Genomic DNA, 16,337 nt, shown 5'->3' on the forward strand with positions numbered 1-16,337 from the left:
GCCAGAAATGTATCTCAATGCTGCTTACATATTTTTTACATCACTTCACACTGAAGGCATCACTTGACTTCAGTCACTCACTTGCTCTTTTTATTTATTCATTTATGTCATTTTGATGTCTTGTCTCAGGAAAATGGTTTGCTGCATATTGTAAGATGGCCATACAGCCTGCAGCCTGTTTACCACATTCAATTTTGCCTCTTAGCTTCATCACAGAGAGCTGGCCAGGCTCCAGCCGAGCCCTGTGACCCTGACCTGCAGATATACACAGTACTGGAGTTGAGGGGGGACGGCATCCCCCCCTGAAATAAAAACGGTCCAAATCATCCCCCCTGTAAAACTGCCATCCCCCCTTTCCATCCCTTATGTCATTTCATCAATGAATGTGGTTTTACTGCTATTTCAACATTTAGAGTCATCACCAGAAAAATAACTTATTTGACCATTTTCACCTGTTTCAAGTAAATTTTCACTTGAAATAAGTACAAAAATCTGCCAGTGGGACAAGATTTATCTTCTCATTACAAGCAAAAAAATCTTGTTCCACTGGCAGATTTTTCTACTAATTTCAAGTGAAAATCTACTTGAAACAGGTGAAAATTGTTGTTTTTTCCAGTGATGAGTCTTGTTTTAAGTGTAATGAGATTTTTTTTACTAAAATGAGACATTTGAACTAGAAATAAGACAAATATTGTTGTTAAGATTGTGAGTTTTTGCAGTGATCCATTTTACTTATCCTGTGAAGGACAGAGTCATATTGATAAGTTCAGAAAAGTGTTTTTTATTGTTGTGTTTTGATGTATTTGATGTAAGCCCAGTGGATATTTAAAGCTTACAGAAGGCTGCATTTAACTGCTGCTATGTCAATCCTGCAGTATTTCTGCAGGTGTTTTGGTCACTGCTATTATTTGTAATATATTATATTATTTGTAATCAGCACAAATTATCTGTCCCCATATGATCAAATCCACCATCCCCCCTGATTTTTTTTTTTACAACTCGAGTACTGGATATACATGATGCACGCCTGATATTCCAAGTTGCCATCGTTGGTTAGGGTTAGGGTTAAACCAGTGTAAAACTTGTGTGCGTGCATTTGTGCTCAGACCTGACGAACACTTTGGAGCATATTTGGTTCACGTCCACGTAGTTAAAGTGGTCAAAGGGTCACCGCAGCTCAGTCAGGTTCAGACGTTTGTGTTGAGACTTTCTTCATTCTTAACATGCTTTGAAAAATAGTTTAGATATTCAGCAGCAAGATATCGTCAGTTTTCGTTCTTTTCACATCAGGTCAGGTTAACGTTGAGCTCCTGACACAGCTCTACTTTCTCCACAAGAGAAGCTGCTGTCAAACTGATTCTTGCAGCCAAACACCAATTTGCATCAGATTTTCTCTCCTTTTTTTTTAAGCTTTCATTTCAATTCTGGTTCTGCTCTCAAAGCAGCTTCCCTGTTTCGACCAGAAAACTGGTTAGTCCGGTCCAAACTTGGACAACCCCCCCGCATTAGAATCAAGTATGAGGCCGTTTCCATTTTAGGCAGTTTTCATTCCACACAAAATCACACAAAAAAGCATCTTTTGTTCATTTTCATGTTTGGTTTTATTTTAAAGGTCCCGTTTGAAATGGTCCGGCATCTTCTGGGTCTCAAGCCGTATATGACCTGTAGCCTACGTGTGTTTTAATGATTTTTCTGCCGTTCAACTGCCACTCTTGACTGCAAGCAGACTCGAATAACTGATTTGTTAATGTTTCTCCTTTTTGTCTTGTTCAATTCAATTCAATTTTATTTATATAGTGTCTATTACAACACAAGTCGTCTCTAGGATCTTTCCGGAGACCAGAACATAAACCCCTGAGCAATTATTACATAAACAATGGCAGGTAAAAACTCCCCTAGTGGGAGAAAAACCTTAAGCCAAACAGTGGCAAGGAAGTCTTGTCTTCATGTCAAATCAAATCAAATCAAATCAAACTTTATTTATATAGCACTTCTCATACAAATAATGCAACACAAAGTGCTTAACATGAAACAAATGAACATAAAACTTATTAATGCCCTGCCCCCCTCCCCCCTCCCCGCAGACACAAGCACACTACAATTGACCGTCCTAGGTTATACACACACACAGACACACGGTGCAGACATGGCTAGGCACAGAGGATCCAGGTGAGGAAAAGGTAACAGGGAGCCGTCCACGCCAGGAGTTCTCATAGCCCGCAGCTACAAGGGGGGGGCCCACAGAGACCATCCCGGCCCGGACGGATAGAGGAGTCCACACCACAGCGGTGAAGCCGTGGTGCAGAGCTCCACAACCATCCAGGCCAGAACCACCCCCAGGACGACCCCCTGCAGGCCAGAGTCACTCCCAGCATGGAGGCTCCCCATGAGGAAACACTGGAGATAAAAGCTGCAAGAAAGCAGGATAAGATACACTAAAAGAGTTTAAAAAGTATAACATAACGTAAAATCCTAAAAGTATGTCTAAAAAGCAAGACATTAAAAACTAAAAGAATAAGACAGTAGAATGTATAAAATAGACCATAAATAACGACTAAAATATTTAGATAAAACATGAAATTAAACAAAAATAAAATATGATAAAAAAGGATAAACTAAATATAAAACAGAGCAGTAAGATCCAATAAAAATAAGGGTGAGCATAAGAAATTTAAAAGAGTTAAATGAGTCAGTTAAAAGCCTGATTAAAGAGATGGGTCTTGAGCCTCTTTTTAAAAACATCAACAGTCTCTGCGGCCCTGAGGTTCTCCTGAGGTTCTCCTGAGGTTCCTGAGGTTCTCCTGAGGTTCCCCTGAGGTTCTCCTGAGGTTCTCCTGAGGTTCTCCTGAGGTTCCCCTGAGGTTCTCCTGAGGTTCTCGAGGTTCCTGAGGTTCTCCGGGAGGCTGTTCCACAATCGGGGACCATAAAAACTGAATGCCGCCTCCCCGTGTGTCCTGGTTCTAACTTTTGGTATGGTTAAAAGGCACCGGAGGACCTCAGGGTCCGTGAGGGTCGATAGGGTAAAAGTAGTGCAGACAAATAAGAAGGCCCAAGACCATTAAGACACTTAAAAACTAGTAAAAGAACCTTAAAATCGATCCTGAAGTGCACGGGGAGCCAATGCAGCGATTTTAAAACAGGTGTAATGTGCTCCCGCCCTCTGGTCCTCGTCAGCACGCGTGCGGCTGAGTTCTGTAATAGCTGTAGGTTATTAATACTCTTTTTAGGAAGACCAGAGAGCAGGGCGTTACAATAATCTAAACGACATGAGATAAAAGCATGCATTAGCACCTCCGTACTAGCCTGAGAGAGAAACTGGCGGACTCTGGCTATGTTCTTAAGATGGTAAAAACCGATCTTTGTTATGTTTTTAATATGTGGAATAAAAGTGAGCTCAGAGTCGAAAATCACGCCCAGATTTTTAACTGATTTTGAGGGTTTAAAATCCTGTAACTTTGGTAAAAGTTTCTCTCTCTGGCCTTCGGGACCGATGAGTAAAACCTCTGTTTTGCCCTGGTTGAGCTGTAGGAAGTTTGCTGCCATCCATGACTTAATATCTAAAATACAGTTAAAAAGGGCATCAATTGGCCCTGTGTCATCGGGAGACACGGCGATGTACAGTTGCGTATCGTCAGCGTAACTATGGAAGCTGATGCCGTGTCTCCTGATGACGTCCCCAAGGGGCAGCATGTACAGGTCTGTTAAAAACGGACATTATTTACTCATAATTTATTGATCCAAACTCGTTTTGTGTCATTTTGAGACGTGTAACGTCTGTAAAGCGCCCACTTACACTCCTCAAGAGAGAAATAAACTGATCCAGGAACATGGCCCTGTAATGCAGGACTAAACACAGAAGCAAAGATTATTCTGACTTGTTTCTATTTTCTGTCTTAACAGACTGATTTATGGTTTAAACGTCAATTGTTGGACTATATTGTCGTCCAAAGGGAAAATCAATCAGTCTCCATTCAGCAGGCGTGCCTGATAACATTTCTGTCTTTCCAGGTCCGATGACATAACAGCTGCGTGACTGCAGCCTCACTCCTTTCTTTGTACCCAGATTCTCCCAGCCTTTGTGACCAATACAAGCTGTGATTTCAAGTATCTACATGAGTCACAACTCCTGCCGCTCCTCTTGGCTCAGGTCCACGTTTCCTTTTTCATTTTAGCAGACCTGAGTGTTTGGTCTATGTTTTAGAGTGGTCACGGCTTCAGAACTGGCTACCTGGCCCACTCAAGTGTGTGTGTGTGTGTGTGTGTGTGTGTGTGTGTGTGTGTGTGTGTGTGTGTGTGTGTGTGTGTGTGTGTGTGTGTGTGTGTGTGTGTGTGTGTGTGTGTGTGTGTGTGTGTGTCTGTGTGTGTGTGTGTGTGTCTGTGTGTGTGTGTGTGTGTGTGTGTGTGTGTGTGTGTGTGTGTGTGTGTGTGTGTGTGTGTTCCCTGACTGTCAGCAGTGTGTGTGTGTTGTTTGTATACAGGGCACAGAGGTGTGGGGTAGTTAAGGAGTGTTTTCATGAGGGCGTATGGCGTTAGAGGGTGTGTTTGTGACTCTTAATGATGGCAGAACATTTAAGGTGGAACCTGTTTGTCGGCTTCAGGTTGAGTATTTGTCCACCTGCCCGGCGCTGCTCGCCTCACTGACTCTCAGACTCTCAGACTCTCAGACTCTCAGACTCTCAGACTCCCAGCATGGACTGACGTCTCGGCTTCAGCTCCAGCGGCAGAAGAACCTGCTCCAGTGGAAGCCACGGTGTGACAGATCCTCAGGTCAGTTTGGTTTCTCAGCTTTTATTTGTCAGTTGTGTGTCTCATCCTGGGAGCTCCTGGGTCCTTAAGGTGAAAGAGGTGTGCAGTGCAGTTTTCAAGTCTCTGGCATGCCGGTGGTTTCTGTCAACCTGCCCCTGCTCAGCGTGAGAGATGCCCTGCTGTTGCTTTATATGTTTCTGTACAGTTTTATCCCTTCATGGTTCTGGTTGTGGAAAAAAAACAACCCATTTCTGCTTTTTGCTGAGCCTTTGATTTTGTGTTTTTGTCTTGACTGAAACTGCAGCTCATTCGTGAGGTGTTTAACATTTAACCTTTTTAGCTGTGGATCAGCCGTTCACTGCAAAAACTCTAAATCTTACCTGGCATATTTGTCTTATTTCTAGTTAAAATGTCTCATTTTTAGTCAAAAAATCTCATTACTCTTAAAACAAGAGTCATTACCAGAAAAATAACTTATTTGACAAATTTCACCTGTTTCAAGTAAATTTTCACTTGAAATAAGTAGAAAAATCTGCCAGTGGGACCAGATTTATTTTCTCATTACAAGCAAAAAAATCTTGTTCCACTGGCAGATTTTTCTACTTATTTTAAGTGAAAATCTACTTGAAACAGGTGAAAGTGATGAGTCTTGTTTTGTGTTTTGTGTAATGAGATTTTTTTTTGACAAAAAATGAGACATTTTAACTAGAAATAAGACAATATTCTTTAAGATTTTAGGTTTTTGCAGTGTTTCTTTGATCAGATATCATCTGAGGACATTTGAAATATCAGGATGATGACATGTATATTCAAGAAACTCAGTATTTAAGACATCCAACAGACATAATCTAATCATTAAAAAGAATGATATTTTATTACTATCTGGGGACATTTTTCACACGGTACGTTAGGTCGTGTTTAGGGTCAGCAGTTTTCACTTTCTAGTCAATTTGATTGCATTTTTCATTTCTCATTACTGAAACATTTTAGCTCATGTATTTGTAAGATCAGTCTTGCCTATTTATTTGACTTAAGGGCCGCTGGGTGGTGCAGTGGGTTAAGTAGCGGTTCATATACCGAGGCTACAATCCTGCAGCGGTCGCAGGTTTGAATCCCGGCCTGCACCTTTGCTGCATGTCATCCCCGTTCTCTCTCTCTAGCCCCTTCCTGTCTGCAAATTGAATAAAGGGCCACTAGAGCCACTAAAAAAATCTTAAAAAATAATAATAATTTGACTTAAACCAGACCCAAACCTCCCAGGAAGAATGTTCCTGGTTCAACCCCTAGCAGGGTTTGCATGTCCTCTCCGTGCCTGCATGGGTCTGGTCCTGGTATTCCCACCTCATCCAGAACGTGCCAGGTGAACTGTGAGTGTGTGAGAGGCAGTACTGGAGTTGAGGGGGGATGAGGGGGGACGGCATCCCCCCCTGAAATAAAAACGGTCCAAATCATCCCCCTGTAAAACTGCCATCCCCCCTTTCCATCCCTTATGTCATTTCATCAATGAATGTGGTTTTACTGCTATTTCAACATTTAGAGTCATCACCAGAAAAATAACTTATTTGACAATTTTCACCTGTTTCAAGTACATTTTCACTTGAAATAAGTAGAAAAATCTGCCAGTTGGACAAGATTTATCTTCTCATTACAAGCAAAAAAAATCTTGTTCCACTGGCGGATTTTTCTACTTATTTTAAGTGAAAATCTACTTAAAACAGGTGAAAATTGTTGTTTTTTCCAGTGATTAGTCTTGTTTTAAGTGTAATGAGATTTCTTTACTAAAATGAGACATTTTAACTAGAAATAAGACACATATTCTTGTTAAGATTTTGAGTTTTTGCAGTGATCCATTTTACTTATCCTGTGAAGGACAGAGTCATATTGATAAGTTCAGAAAAGTGTTTTTTATTGTTGTGTTTTGATGTATTTGATGTAAGCCCAGTGGATATTTAAAGCTTACAAGGCTGCATTTAACTGCTGCTATGTCATTCCTGCAGTATTTCTGCAGGTGTTTTGGTCACTGCTATTATTTGTAATATATTATATTATTTGTAATCAGCACAAATTATCTGTCCCCATATGATAAAATCCACCATCCCCACTGATTTCTTTTACAACTCGAGTACTGGTGATAGTTTGCACGTGGCTCTGTGATGGACTGGAGACCTGTCCAGATCCAGAACCCCCTGGCTTTACCTGAAAACATCTGAGACCCTGGGATGTCATCTTCAGATTGCCAATTAGAGATCACATTGATATAAAGACTGACCAGAAATATTTTTTGTAGATTGAATTAAGATGTTGCAGCCCCATCACAAAATAACATGCACACATTTCTTGTTCTTTTAAACATACTTTTGCTGGGAAGTGAGATAAGAGTTTGAATGTTACTTTTGTGTAGCTGCAGAAACTGAAGTCAGCTTCTGATTGGAGATAAATGCTTTCTGTTTCCTGCTCACGTTCGCAGTGAAGTCACGTGATTGTTAAGAACAGATAGAGCCCTGATTCTCAGACAGTGAGCGGACAGTATTCATGAATTGAAAAATACCGGGTGTGGTTATTATGATTATTGGCTCGTACATGGGAAACACTCGAAAAGAAAAACCTGTCCCTGGTTTCTCCCACTAGTGACTCCACAGCCCGGAGGCATGTGTTGAATACCTGAGGTGTGTGTGTGTGTGTGTGTGTGTGTGTGTGTGTGTGTGTGTGTGTGTGTGTGTGTGTGTGTGTGTGTGTGTGTGTGTGTGTGTGTGTGTGTGTGTGTGTGTGTGTGTGTGTGTGTGTGTGTGTGTGTGTGTGTGTTTTTGTGCTTCCTGAATGCCACTTGTCCAGGAAAGAGTACCGAAACAAAACTTCTTCCTTCACGTGTTTAGATTGTGATCATTTGGACCACATGTTCAAAAAGATGGATGAAATGCATTAAAACATGCACTTGATAGAGACCAAGAAAATCTGAATTTATATTTTCATCTCCATTTCCTGTGCTCTGCAAAAGCAGATTTTATTTAAATAGTCCACTGAAATGAAAAGGAGGTTTCGGTCTTCTCCTCCACCTACTGAACAGGTTAAACTGAACTTGGATCAGGACTTAAATGTATTTAACTGGTTTAACTGCTGGAAAAACGTGGTTACATAATATTGATCACAATGTGTTCACTCACTGTTGTGTTTTCTCCTGTAGGCTTTGTGAAAGATACGCCACTCATCGTCAAGCACCATGGTATGACGCAACGCCATACTTTATAAGTTCTTTGTTAGATAGTTGAGAAAAAAAATGCGATGATATTTGAATGTAGGTTTCTGCTCTTCATCAAATGTTTTGCTTGCAGCCGGCCCACCGCAGGGGGCGGAGCCTCTCCGAGGCGTTGACCCTGGAGGAGTCCGAGCAGGGCGGCCTGGTCATCTCCGGGATCAGCAGCCCCGCACACAACCAGGACCTGAAGGAAGGTAAGAGCTCTCACTCAAATACTCCAGCTTTCCTCCACACTGAGTTTGCTTGATATGAATGTTAGACACAATGTCTAAGGTTTTTTTTTTTTAAAGGGGACCTATTATGGCATCTAATACCTATTTTAAACAGGCCTTGAATGTCTTAAAAACAAGCTTTTGGTTGTTTTTGCTAAATAAATTAGAAATACTATGCAGGATTCTGAGTGGGCGGGGCTATGATAATGAGGCTCTGTGCTGATTGGCTGTCTGAATGACGTGATACACCGCTACGAAAAAATGGCGGAAGCTCCGGCCGGTGGAGTTAGTGGTGGGCGTGGTTTCACGCATCGCTCCTGTCGTTACGTTACAACAGGAGCAGAATCTTATTGGCTCGTAGATCCACATCACACTGGACGGATCATCCGGGCGGCTGTACAGACCATGGATCTATAATATTAACTGGATGGTACATCGAAAATGGCCGCCCATTCATTTCAATTCAATTTGCTCACCAGCGCATACGCCGAAATGAGTTCCTGACTTCCAGGTTTACTTCCGCGTTAAGGGGCCCATAGAGCATGCGCGGTTGAGTCACCTCCCATGATGCTCTGGGGCACATCAATGGCACCGACACGGCCGTGACGTCACGCCCAGAAAGAGACTTTTCTTTGACTTTTCTGGCCGTTATAAAACATTTTTGACGGATATAAAGTCCATGACTTAAAAATATAGAATACAAAGATTAGTAATTGCCGGTGATTACAGCTGGAGGTTCCTGTGAACAGTTTTAGAGGCTTCTCTTTTACTATTGCGGTCTATGGGAAAAAAGCTTTCTGGGCCCCATTGGATTTTTTGTTGCAGTACCGCGGCTGGCCACTGGGGGTAACCGGCGTGCCTTCTGAGTGCGAGATTGGGGGGCTGGTACAGACACTGCAGAATTTGGTTGCTTTCCTCTTTCTCTGAGTTGGCAGGCTGAGGGGAGACCACTTATGTTAAAGCAAGAGAAAACCTGTTTTTCATAATAGGTCCCTCTAAATAAGAACACATCTTTGAATCGAATAAATCATTTTACACTTACCTGAAGCCAAATCCATTTGGGAGGTTTGTTTTGATGGTCAATCAGATTTTTTTGCACACGAACCAGTGTGCATGCTCCGTCATCATAGATACCAGGTATCAGATGTTAAGTCTAGGATTGCCGCTAAATGTGTACATATTATTCGCTCATACATACGTGGATGTGAAGTTTGTGGAGAAAGCATTTGTAAACAGTTGGTTTGTCATTTTCAGGGGATGAAATTTTAGGCGCAACAATAAATTTTGATCAACTGTCAAAAGAGGAGGTGCTAAAAGTATTGAAACTGATGGAACCATTTGATGACAAAATCCACGTCCTCACTCGGGGCGGCCTGAGCAAGAGTGTTGACAATTTGGACCAGCGTGGACGGAGTCCTGAGGCGGTAGGTGAAAGAGACAGAGGCAGATACTATCAACAAAAAGTTCAGATATCTTTGATGTTATACTCTAATCAACACATTACTGTGTGTCCCGTGTTTCTAGATGCTGAAGGATTCCTACAGTAAACTCTACAATGCCAAAGTAAGGAAGTTTATGAAGGGTGACTCCTCTGGGGAGGAGAGTTCTGCCTCATCCACGATTGGCTTCAAACATGACACGGGGTTGCCTCGTCTTGGAGTTGACTTTGGACTCCTGAAATCAAAGACGGATGCTGATGCTGATCCACAAGCTGAGGCCAGAGAATTAACATACGGCAGCAATATGAACCTTCCACCAATGGGCCTTGGATTGAATGATATTGCTCTACGTGATTCTGATGTCCCGGGAGCAAAAATTAATAGACGAAGCCCGCAGCTCAATGCTCCAGACTTCCCTCTATCTGGGACATCGCCAGATTGCTCAGATATTGACACTACAGCTGCCATGCACTTGCCAAGTGCTTCAGATGACTTGACTAAAGAGTTCAGGAAGGAAGACATCACAGGTGTATCTGGAAAATACAAGGCTCCCAAGTTTGTGATGCCCAAATTTGATTTACCAGACATTCCAGTGCCAGACCTAAATGGAGACTTGGGGCCACCAGATGTGCAGCTGACCGCACCAGATCTTAAAGGTGGAATAGTGCTCCCAGATACTGCCTTAGGTGTGCCATCAAGTGACCTGGAAATCAGAAGCCCATCTGGAAAACTCAAAATGCCGAGAGGTCAATACAGGAGTGATACAGGAGTAAATATACCTGACCTAGGCGTTTCTGGTCCCAGTTTCAAAGCTGGAATAAATTCACCAGACACAGATCTGCCTAAGGCAAACATTGAAACTCCCAAATTGGGCTTCAAATCCCCAGATGTCAACTTAGACATGCCATCAGGGAAACTGAAAATGCCCAAATTCAGCCTCCCACACCTGAAAGGACCTAAACTTGATGGCAACTTGGATGGGCCAGACATAAATGTAAATGCACCCAATATGGACTTCAAAGGTTCTAAACCTGACCTAGATATAGATACACCTGACCTAGGTATTTCTGGTCCCGATCTTGGTGCCGGCATAAATCTGCCTAAGGTAGACCTTAAAACCCCCAAACTGGACTTCAAAACCCCAGATGTCAACTTAGACATGCCATCAGGGAAACTGAAAATGCCAGAACTTCAAGGTCCAGACTGGGATGTTGATGCTCCATCAGGAAAATTGAAAATGCCCAAATTTAGTCTTTCAGGTACATTGCCAAAAAGACCAAATCTGGATTTGGATGCAGATCTGAAATCCCCAGATTTGCATCTAAAAGCTCCAAAGATAAAGGGTAAAATGAATGCCCCAGATTTGGACTTGCCAAACATGGACCTTAAAGCTCCCAATTTAGATGTGAACACTCCAGATGTCAACATTGGCTCACCAAAAACAAAGTTGAAACTTCCCAAATTTAAAATGCCCAAATTCAGCGTCCCACACCTGAATGGACCTGAATTTGATGGCAACTTGGATGGCCCAGACATAAATGTAAATGCACCCAATATGGACTTCAAAGGTTCTAAACCTGACCTAGATATAGATACACCTGACCTAGGTATTTCTGGTCCCAGTCTTGGTGCTGGCATAAATCTGCCTAAGGCAAACCTTAAAACTCCCAAACTGGACTTCAAAACCCCAGATGTCAACCTAGACATGCCATCAGGGAAACTGAAAATGCCAGAACTTCAAGGTCCAGACTGGGATGTTAATGCTCCCTCGGGAAAACTGAAAATGCCCAAATTTAATCTTTCAGGTACATTGCCAAAAGGACCAAATCTGGATCTAAATGCAGATCTGAAATCCCCAGATTTTAGTCTAAAAGCTCCAAAGATAAAGGGTAAAATGAATGCCCCAGATTTGGACTTGCCAAACATGGACCTTAAAGCTCCCAATTTAGATGTGAGCACTCCAGATGTCAACATTGGTTCACCAAAAACAAAGCTGAAACTTCCCAAATTTAAAATGCCCAAATTCAGCCTCCCACACCTGAAAGGACCTGAATTTGATGGCAACTTGGATGGCCAAGACATAAATGTAAATGCACCCAATATGGACTTCAAAGGTGCTGGCATAAATGTGCCTAAGGTAGACCTTAAAACTCCCAAACTGGAATTCAAAACCCCAGATGTCAACTTAGACATGCCATCAGGGAAACTGAAAATGTCAGAACTTCAAGGTCCAGACTGGGATGTTGATGCTCCCTCAGGAAAACTGAAAATGCCAAAGTTTAATCTTTCAGGGACATTGCCAAAAGGACCAAATTTGGATCTAAATGCAGATCTGAAATCCCCAGATTTTAGTCTAAAAGCTCCAAAGATAAAGGGTAAACTGAATGCCCCAGATTTGGACTTGCCAAACATGGACCTTAAAGCCCCCAATTTAGATGTGAACACTCCAGATGTCAACATTGGCTCACCAAAAACAAAGCTGAAACTTCCCAAATTTAAAATGCCCAAATTCAGCGTCCCACACCTGAAAGGACCTAAACTTGATGGCAACTTGGATGGCCCAGACATAAATGTAAATGCACCCAATATGGACTTCAAAGGTTCTAAACCTGACCTAGATATAGATACACCTGACCTAGGTATTTCTAGTCCCAGTCTTGGTGCTGGCATAAATCTGCCTAAGGCAGACCTTAAAACTCCCAAACTGGGCTTCAAATCCCCAGATGTCAACTTAGACATGCCATCAGGGAAACTGAAAATGCCAGAACTTCAAGGCCCAGACTGGGATGTTAATGCTCCCTCTGGAAAACTGAAAATGCCCAAATTTAATCTTTCAGGTACATTGCCAAAAGGACCAAATCTGGATCTAAATGCAGATCTGAAATCCCCAGATTTTAGTCTAAAAGCTCCAAAGATAAAGGGTAAAATGAATGCCCCAGATTTGGACTTGCCAAACATGGACCTTAAAGCTCCCAATTTAGATGTGAGCACTCCAGATGTCAACATTGGTTCACCAAAAACAAAGTTGAAACTTCCCAAACTAAAAATGCCCAAATTCAGCCTCCCACATCTGAAGGGGCCTAAATTTGATGGCAACTTGGATGGGCCAGATATAAATGTAAATGCACCCAATATGGACTTCAAAGGTTCTAAACCTGACCTAGATATAGATACACCTGACCTAGGTATTTCTGGTCCCAGTCTTGGTGCTGGCATAAATCTGCCTAAGGCAAACCTTAAAACTCCCAAACTGGACTTCAAAACCCCAGATGTCAACTTAGACATGCCATCAGGGAAACTGAAAATGCCAGAACTTCAAAGTCCAGACTGGGATGTTAATGCTCCCTCAGGAAAACTGAAAATGCCCAAATTCAGCGTCCCACACCTGAAAGGACCTAAATTTGATGGCAACTTGGATGGACCAGACATAAATGTAAATGCACCCAATATGGACTTCAAAGGTTCCAAACCTGACCTAGATGGGGATTTTTCTGGTCCTTTTGGGAAATTTAAAAAGCCAAACTGGACCTTTCCTGATGTAGGGTTTTCTAGTCCAGAGTTGGATGAGCCTAACCTCAACCTGAGATCCCCTGACCTCGGTATCCCTGGTGCTGGAGGAAATGCACCAGACATAAATATGCCAAAGATGGGCTTTAAAACTCCCAAACTGGACCTCAAAACTCCCAAAGTCAACATGCCGTCAGGGAACATGCCAAAGATAAAAGGTGAGATCAATGCTCCTGATCTAAACTTGCCAAACATGAACCTTAAAGCTCCCACGTGGGATGTGAAAACTTCTGATGTCAGCATTGGCTCACCAAAAACAAAACTGAAAAAGCCTAAAGTGAATGTACCGAGCCTAAAAAGCCCTGAAATTGATGGTAATCTTGATGGCTTTGAAGTTCCAGATGTTGACTTTGGAGATCCATCAGGAAAACTTAAAATACCCAATTTTAAATTTCCCGATGTTGGACTTTCTGGACCAAAGTTGGACAGCTCAGAACTTGATCTCAATTTACCAGAGCCTAGGGTGCAGTTAGGAAAAGGATTGAAATTAGACCCAGATTCCTCCGACATGAGTTTACCAACTATGGATATCAAAGGCTCCAAAACTGGCTTTGAAGTACCAGATGTTGATTTCAGCAGCCGATCAGGGAAATTTAAAATGCCACATTTGAAAATTCCTGATGTAGGATTTTCTCGTCCAAAGTTGGATAGCCCGAATCTTGAACTCAGTTCAGCAAATCTTGATGCCCAGTTACCAAAAGAACCAACTTGGAAGTTAAATTCAGATGTAAAAGCTACCGATTTTAGTGTCAAGGCTCCAAAGATGAAAGGTGGACTTGATTCACCTGAGCTGGGCTTGCCGCACCTCAAAGCTCCCACGCTGGATGTGAACACTCCAGATGATCTACAAATAAATGGTAAATTAGGGCAACCACACATGAATATTGGCCCTCAAGTCAAAGGAGATTTAAGAGGTCCAGACTTTGATGCAAATGGTCCCTCAATACATGGTCATCAGACTGATAATAATTTGGCAGACAGAAAATTTAAACTCCCCTCTTTCAAGATGCCTGAGTTTGGAAGTCCAGACCTTAAAAATGTAGGGTCTGATGTTGACTTTGGCACACCACTGAGGTCAACAAACTTTGATATTTCTCCTCCAAATGCAAAACTGAACATAAAACCTGGAGAGCCGACGGCAAGAATCACAGGTCCAAGGGTCAGTCCAAACATGGGTGGCACCATTCCCAAAGCTACAATGCGTAATCCACAGCCGCATCTCCAATCCCCAGATCTTAACCTTGACAATCCTTCACTGAAAAGATTCTCCAATGAGTATCACGGATCAAATATGAAAAGTATGAGCATGAAAAAGCCTGACCTGGACATAGATAATCCCATGAGACTTCATACTAGTAGAAACTCTCCCGGAGCCAAAGTAAGGTCCAGCTACCCTGCAGTGGATTATGCTTTGAGGCAAGACATTGATTTCAGTCGTGCAGACCTCAACATAGATGATTTCACAGAAAGAGATCACGTGCTTAGAGCCAGGGGTTCAAAACTGGACCTGCAGGAACCACAACTCTATGGTGATGTGACTGGTAACGTCGACATGAGGAACTCCAGAAACACCGGGCGAAGTCCAGCGGGCAACAATGACCACAGGGTTCACTTGCCAAGTTTTTCCCAAAGTTCTCCATTAAGGGTACCTGACGGTTCAGGTGGATACGTCGTCACTGTTTTCCCAACCAAAACTGAAAGTCCCAAACTTCCAAACCGCAAATACAACACGATAGGAAGGCTGGACTTTCAACCAGGAAACCTGGACCTTGAGGTTCCAAATCAAAATGATCTAAACCAAACAACATTCTTTTTATCCAACTTTGTATAACCCCATGTATATTTAGTGTGGGTTTGGTTGAATTATTTATTGTGATTGTTTCTATTTTGTATGCTTTATAATTTGTAAGGAAATGTTGTTTTGCCTTATTTGTTTTTTTTTTTTAATAAAAATACCCAGATTATAACTATGCAGTCTGGCAAATTCTTGCACTTATTTTATAAAGGAAAACATTTGTATAATTTGTAACATTTTAAGCTTATTCCAAGCAATGCTCGTTTGAAAGAAGATTTTTTTGTTTTTGTACATTTTGTTAAAACTGAAGGAGAAACATGTATAGATTTATTGGTAATTATTCAAAGATCAAAGGAATGGAGACTTTTTATTTAGTTTTAGAAAACTAAACTGTAAGATATTCCAGTCTCTTATATCTTACTTTTTAATGGAATATTTCAACTCTGTTGGACATATTGTACTTAAATGTATTGGATATGTACAGTATATATGTATATACTAGAAATGATTAAACAGTTATTGCATATTTGCTTGAAAGGAAGTGTTAGTACACACGCACACGCACACGCACACACACACACACACACACACACACACACACACACACACACACACACACACACACACACACACACACACACACCTGTACTAAAGAAACAAAAAATGTTATAACAGGTGACTTACAATACTGTCACTTACTTAAATAGACATACACTGCCTAAAAATGTTATTGGACTACCTGTAGCTTTAATGGTGCAGTTTAATGGTGCCCAGTACATTCAGCACCTGCAGCAACCCCAGATCACAGCAGTGCCCCCGCAGGCTTGTACGGTAGGCACTAGGCACAATGGGTGGATCACTTCATCCACCTCTCTTATTACCCTGAGGCATCCATCTCTCTGGAACATGGTAAATCTAGACTCATCAGACCTCATGACCTTCTTCCATTGCTCCAGAGTCCAATCTGTATGCTCCCTATTGCAAATTGAAGTCTTTTTTTCAGATTTGCCTCACCATTTTCTTAAGCTTTAAGTTCCCTTATGTTGGATTGTGCAGGTGGAAATTCTCTTCCCGTCCCTCTTAAACATAGCTGTGGGTTCTGTTGTTGTTATTTGTGATTTGATTTCATTAAAAATTTAACAGATCACTGATCAGGATCATTTGAATTGTATTTGACCACATTTCTTCCTTGAAGGTGATGGTTCTGCCCTCTCCATCCAGTTTGACCTGAAACATATTATTCAATTCAATTCAATTCAATTCAATTCAATTCAATTCAATTCAATTCAATTCAATTCAATTCAATTCAATTCAATTTTATTTGT

The 16,337-nt window shown here is 41.7% G+C and overlaps 1 protein-coding gene across 1 annotated transcript; it reads left to right on the forward strand.

Annotated features, from left to right (window-relative positions):
* The first annotated feature begins 4,639 nt into the window (after positions 1 to 4,639).
* On the forward strand, positions 4,640 to 15,455 carry LOC133448685 (neuroblast differentiation-associated protein AHNAK-like). The gene is made up of 5 exons (XM_061727454.1): positions 4,640 to 4,767; positions 7,928 to 7,966; positions 8,076 to 8,193; positions 9,466 to 9,635; positions 9,736 to 15,455. The coding sequence occupies exons 2-5, from the start codon at positions 7,964 to 7,966 to the stop codon at positions 15,046 to 15,048; spliced, it is 5,604 nt and encodes a 1,867-aa protein (XP_061583438.1). The 5' UTR covers positions 4,640 to 4,767; positions 7,928 to 7,963; the 3' UTR covers positions 15,049 to 15,455.
* Positions 15,456 to 16,337: the final 882 nt, after the last annotated feature.

The sequence above is a fragment of the Cololabis saira genome, chromosome 1 (genome assembly GCF_033807715.1).
Source record: "Cololabis saira isolate AMF1-May2022 chromosome 1, fColSai1.1, whole genome shotgun sequence".
Classification (NCBI taxonomy): domain Eukaryota; kingdom Metazoa; phylum Chordata; class Actinopteri; order Beloniformes; family Belonidae; genus Cololabis; species Cololabis saira.

What these genes read in the sequence shown, in the direction of transcription:
- LOC133448685 (XM_061727454.1), top strand. An exon ending in CAACCAGGACCTGAAGGAAG is followed by an intron (nt 8,194 to 9,465) that starts GTAAGAGCTCTC and finishes TGTCATTTTCAG; the next exon opens with GGGATGAAATTTTAGGCGCA. An exon ending in GTGGACGGAGTCCTGAGGCG is followed by an intron (nt 9,636 to 9,735) that starts GTAGGTGAAAGA and finishes CCGTGTTTCTAG; the next exon opens with ATGCTGAAGGATTCCTACAG.